This window comes from Scardinius erythrophthalmus (genome assembly GCF_964197995.2).
Source record: "Scardinius erythrophthalmus genome assembly, chromosome: 20".
Lineage (NCBI taxonomy): Eukaryota > Metazoa > Chordata > Actinopteri > Cypriniformes > Leuciscidae > Scardinius > Scardinius erythrophthalmus.
The window spans coordinates 27,208,020-27,214,019 of record NC_138240.1 but is presented as its reverse complement, the minus strand read 5'-3'; the positions used below and the strand labels follow the sequence as shown (position 1 = coordinate 27,214,019).

Here is a 6,000-nt window from a genome sequence, read left to right as displayed (position 1 = left end):
TTTTTGCCTGCCTTACAAGAAAAAGAATCTCTGTAACACTTTACAATAAGGTTTCATTAACATGAACTAAGGATTAACAATACTTTTACCACATTTATTAATCTTATTAATATTAATTTCAACATTTACTTGTACATTATTATCAAATGTTGTATGTTAACATTAGTTAATGCACTGATAACTAATATGAACAATCAATGAACAGCAGATTTTTTTATTAACTAACATTAACAAAGATTAATAAATATTGTAACAAACGTATTGCTCATTGTTAGTTCATGTTAGTCAAAACAATAACTAATGTTAACTAATGAGACCTTATTGTAAAGTGTACCCCAAATCTCTTAGGACTCTTAGGATCTGCTATAATTTTTAATTACAAAATAAAGACAGAACCAGCATATTTGTAGTGCACTGACAACATAGTTTTATATAATTCGTTTAATAAGAAGGTTAATACAAATATCTATAAAAAAAAACTTAAGATAAATACTTATGGACAAAACTTTGAGCTGCAAATGATAACTTCACACTCATTTGAAAGGGACCTATAACATCGAAACGACTTTCTTTTTGCTATATTTACTCGCAAATATATGTACTATATTTACATTTATCTACAAAGCCTTGTGGATTCCGTCATTCTATGCTGCACGGCTCGGGACTTTTATTTGAATAATGTCGTCTAGGCTTTTATATTGAAAAACATCTTTGTTCCTCGTTGCGAGCTTCACGCTGCTGTTTGTAGGGAAGCGCGTGCGGTCGGTGGGCAGGTAAAAACACACAGCGTTTGAGGGAGCGGAGAGGGTATGTCTGTGGTTCCGAAAAAGCGAAAGCAAACCCATTACCGTCTACTTGTAAAAAGAGCATATGTTTTTATCTTGCCAGTGATTAAGGGTTTACATTACTTCATTTTGCCTTATTATTAGTGGCAGATTAGCTGGCGTTTGTTGTCGGTTGTTCGTAGCATTAGCAGCGGCGCGGCGTGGTGCAGCCCAAACAGTTAGCCGAGCCTGTTAGCATCTGCTTGTTTTTAAAATCCCGTCTATTCTAACCGTGGCCAAACTGACTGTTAACATGACGCAGTTGTGGCTTTTAATTGAGCGAACATATACCCGAATAATATGATCACTCGCACGAGTTCGTGTGTCTGTTACTAAGGGCCATTTCACGGTTGCTGGTCCAATCTGTGTTGTTTTAGTCCGTCGTGAAGGTTGATATAAATGTTGTTAGCGACGGTTATAAACCGTTACCGCGATTATTTTTAGTCGGCCATTAGCAAAGATGTTTTCGTTCTAATCTCATCAATCCCCCTAACGTTATCTAGACTGCGTTTTTGGCCGAACTGTGCGTTGCCGAAGTGTGCGATCTAAGTAGGCGACTCGGTAGGTTTTGAAATTCAGTCCTTGTTAAAAAGATAAACCCACAAAAATATAGCATTTTTTTATACCGTTATAATGTTTCAAACCCATATGACTGACTTTTAGTTTTAGGTGAACTGTCCCTTTAAGATTGATGTGCTGTTTATATGTTGTTGCAGGCGTGTTTTATTTTTTCAGGAGTGGAGTTTAGGTGGGTGTGTAAGTGGACACCAGTCCAGACTATGTTTGCATGGCTATATTTAAGTGCTGGGCAGATAGGGGAGTGATAGTCTTACATGGGAAGCACAGAGCTAAGAGTTAAACTAGCCACAGGCCCGCTTGCACCTGTCACTAACCTTTTCTTACACAAACATCTTGGGAATACTTTTTTTTAATAGTCTTGTGTGTGTAATATTCTGTCTCTGTTTCCTCCTCTCCTCCAGAATTTTCTATTTTGTACATACATTATTTTGTATATACTGTTTATGATGACTTCAGTGGTCACTGATGCTGCCAGGGGCAATCGGGACAGAGCCCTACAACAAACCACACACACCTCACAGCCACAGAAACAGATACAGGTAAGCAACACACACTCCATCACTGAGGTTTGACATAATGAACAGGCCAGAGTTCCTACCTATGACTCTGTGTTTTGATTATGAATGTCATCTATCTCTAGGCCACAGCGGAACAGATCCGACTCGCCCAGATGATTTACGACAAAAATGATGCAGATTTTGAGGGCAAAGTCCAGCAGGTGAGCAACATCAGAAGGAAAATTGTGGCCAGATTTTTTTTTTTTTTTAACGGTTCTTGATTATTCTTCCAACACTGTACCAAAATACACTGATATTTCCTACACAGTTGGAATGAGCAGCCCTATGGTAAGAAAATCTAGGGCTGCCCTCAACAAGATTTTTCTAGTCGACTAGTAGTTCATTTAAGCCATTAGTTGACTAATAACACGTTATATTAATTTAATTACTTAAAGCTGCAGTCCGTATCTTTTTTTGGGTTAAAAATTATCCAAAATAAATTTGAGCAAGTACATAACCAGCCAGTGTTCAAAACTATCTGCTTGCCTTAGCTCGATTATAAACGGTAAGCTTGTAATAATGTTTTTAATTCTAGTGGTACTGGTGGATTTACGCGGGAAATGCGAGCATGTCTTTGCGTCATTACGTCACATCTGTACACATAAAGAAGGAGTCCCGGCAAGTAGGCTATATTGCGTGAGGATGTTGGAGGTGGAGATTTATTGCCTTTTCTCACAGCACTTAATATAATTAAACTTATCAATTTGATGGCTGATCCAGAAAGGCTCAAACGACAATCACCAGTGACAACTGGAGATTCACCCGTTGTGAAATGCAAAAGACTTCGGAGTGGCTACAGAAAAAAAGAGACTGCAACCGGCCCATGCGAAAACAAGGATACAAATCTGAAGGGCATTAAAGGAGAACTCCGGTCAATTTTAACATTGAGCTCATTTTTTTGTACATTTGGAGTGCTGTCAATACAGAGAACAACGACAAAAATACACCGAGTTATTCTATTTTTAAAATTTGCACCCTGTTGACTTCAATGGGGCAAGTACTAAACCTGCTTTTAGCCTCTTAACATCCTTGATGTGTCATTACAAGTGCACAGAAAATGTGAGTGATTCCTTCTGAGTGAACACGAGTGAATCTGACTGCAGTAGATGTGAAAGATATGTATAAAAATTGTTATTTAAGCCAGCGCAAATACCTGTTTACATCCTGTTTTCGGTTGAAGTCCAAAGTAGTCGATTGCCGAGTTCATGCGCACAGGTTTAGTTACTTATGATCACGCGCGTGAACTCGGCAATCGATTACTTTGGACTTCAACCGAAAACAGGATGTAAACACAGGTATTTGCGCTGGCTTAAATAACATCATTTTTATACATATCTTTCACATCTACTGCAGTCAGATTCACTCGTGTTCACTCTGAAGGAATCACTCACATTTTCTGTGCACTTGTAATGACACATCAAGGATGTTAAGAGGCTAAAAGCAGGTTTAGTACTTGCCCCATTGAAGTCAACAGGGTGCAAATTTTAAAAATAGAATAACTCGGTGTAGGCAACACTGATTTTTGTCGTTGTTCTCTGTATTGACAGCACTCCAAATGTACAAAAAAATGAGCTCAATGATAAAATTGACAAGAGTTCTCCTTTAAATGTAGTCACTCAATGATGATGTTGTTAACATTAACAATTTGAGAACAAAGTATAATTTGCACGGTTTGACGTGATAAGCGAACGTTAGATTTAATCAGCGCGATTTACTGCAATGCTTTTTTTCCCTTAGTTGGTCAGAACAAAAGTGGATGTTACTTGTTCAGACGACATTTTCCGGTGAAAATTCTTTTGTTGTTCATACTTCCAAAAAGTAGAATCTGTGATTCCGAATGGCAGTATCCACACCGGCGCGGTGACCGACAGCCGCACCTTCTCCTCTAAACATTGGATCCATCCGTTCTGTGCTGTGCCGTGCCAAGGCACAACCCATGTAAAGTTGATAATTCCGCTAATAACTGCAATGCGTAACTGTTGCGCGATTCGTGTGAATGTGAAAGCAACACGGACTCGAGTGCGCACTTGTTCAGGAAGTAAAGTAACCTGTGCGTGCGTTTTAGCCGATTACGATGCATTTAGTTCAATAAAACAGATGTTAGGGATGATGGTGTTGAGGATTTACCTTGGGTACGATCAAGAATTAGCCTACAGTGTATTTGCGCATAGTGAGTGCAATCAGAGAGGCAAATTAATGGCAACTGTCCCCTCAAAAGCGTCTGTTTGCAAGCAGCAGAAAGCTGCCTTCATGCAACACATACAGTAAACCCAAGTGTAATTTACTCAGCTGCACATAATAGCACCAAATTAATAATAAAAAAAAAAGTTTGTAGTGCACATTTTTGATGATGCAAGATGAACGCAAATGCACCAGATTTCGATAGTCAAGTTGAGTGTGAAGACCAACGCAGCGCAACGGGGGGCGCCGGGACTTGGACATTCGCTCTCGGACCGAAACACTTGCCCTGTGTAAAAGCCCCCAGAGTCAGTGTCAGCTGCTAAGATGTTGACGATGAGAGAGAAATGCACCTTTTATACGGTTTACATAAGCAGAGTATTTGTTTTTGATTTGAATTGGTTTAGTAGACTTTCCAAGCTTTCTATAGATATATTTCTCATGTCTCATTTCTAATTTTAGTAAACCTCTTGTGTAGCACTTTGTTTGCCAAAATGAAAGGAATTTTTCAAATTTAATTAGTTTTTATCTTAAAATATGAATTAAATTAAGTTTTAAGTGTTCATTTGATAACCACTATTTTTTATAATAAATTTGATTAAATCATAAATAGGGTTGGGTACCGAAACCCGGTTCCAATAGGGAACCGGTTCCGACGTAAACGGTAGTAACCAGACCGAATAAGAACGAAACTTTCGGTGCCTGATTTCGGTGCCTGACGTTTTTTTACCGCCCCCTATAAAACATCTCGCGGTACGAATGATCCAATAATAAAACATCTCCAGTTAACCAGCAAAGCATTCATTTAGTTCGTTTGTTAAATAAGAGACGATCTAGCGCTGAAATGTGTTTTTTTAAATCAAGTGATCAAAGTGCTCGTTGCCGCTGCGATCAGTGGCGCGGATACAGTGTTTTCTCGTGGCTCGCGCACACCGCACTTTTCTTCACTCGGACGTGCGCTTCAATACGTTGCGGAGATCGATCTATTTATGAGGCGGCGTTTATATGATTATGTGCGCGGAGAGTTTGTGTGTGTGTGCTCGCGTCTCAGATGAGTATGTGCGCGGAGAGTTTGTGTGAGTGTGTGTGCTCGCGTCTCAGATGAGTATGTGCGCGGAGAGTTCCGCGCGTCTAGTGCGTGAGTTTATAGAGTGTGTGTGCGTGAGCGACTTTAGAAGTTGTGCATTTCATATGTATTAGTTTGAGCATTCAGCAGTATACATGTATGTGTGACTACCTAGTATACGTGTATGCAAGGGTTTCATATGTGCGTGAATGAAGTTTGATTTAAGCCCTAGATGGCGCCTCATATCTATTCGTTCTGGTAAAATCTCAAAATATAATGGACACAGAGTGTCCCTGCTTGATATACAACCACTGATGAGCATAATTGGTTTAAAAAAATAAAAAAATAAATAAAAAACTACAAATGCGGATTAGAACCCAAAACCTCTGACACGCTTGACTAAAGTTCAAGTTCAGCTGCCAGTGTTCCTCTTCGGGTAAGTCTAGCATTTTAATGCCAACTGCAAATCTTGCATATCAAGTATGAAGTATATCAATATCAAGTATATTTATATGAGGCTATACTGTGTGTGTTAAATATTTCTGCTCAGTGTCAGATATTTCTCTGTTCTGTAAAAGTCTTAATATGAGAAGACAAAATTTTGATCTTAACTCAAGTGTTTTGTGCTACATCAGTAGCCTTTTAAAGGGCACAATTTTTCATTTAATCAGAAAATCTTTTTCAGAAAATCACACACACAGTGCACTACAAATATGCTGGTTCTGTCTTTATTTTGTAATTAAAAATTATAGCAGATCCTAAGAGTCCTAAGAGATTTGGGGTACACTTTACAATA

The 6,000-nt window shown here is 38.7% G+C and overlaps 1 protein-coding gene across 3 annotated transcripts in view; it reads left to right on the top strand.

Annotated features, from left to right (window-relative positions):
- The first annotated feature begins 726 nt into the window (after positions 1-726).
- LOC308681292 (ubiquitin-associated protein 2-like) overlaps positions 727-6,000 on the top strand; it is a 30,898-nt gene continuing 25,624 nt past the window's right edge. For 2 of the 3 annotated variants that reach the window (XM_081350047.1, XM_081350045.1), the window contains exons 1-3: positions 734-807; positions 1,805-1,942; positions 2,044-2,121. In XM_081350047.1, coding sequence (XP_081206173.1) covers positions 1,847-1,942; positions 2,044-2,121 — 174 coding nt within the window. In that variant the 5' untranslated portion in view covers positions 734-807; positions 1,805-1,846. Of the gene's footprint in view, positions 808-1,804; positions 1,943-2,043; positions 2,122-6,000 lie in introns of all 3 variants that reach the window. The other variant, XM_081350046.1, reaches the window with a different exon arrangement.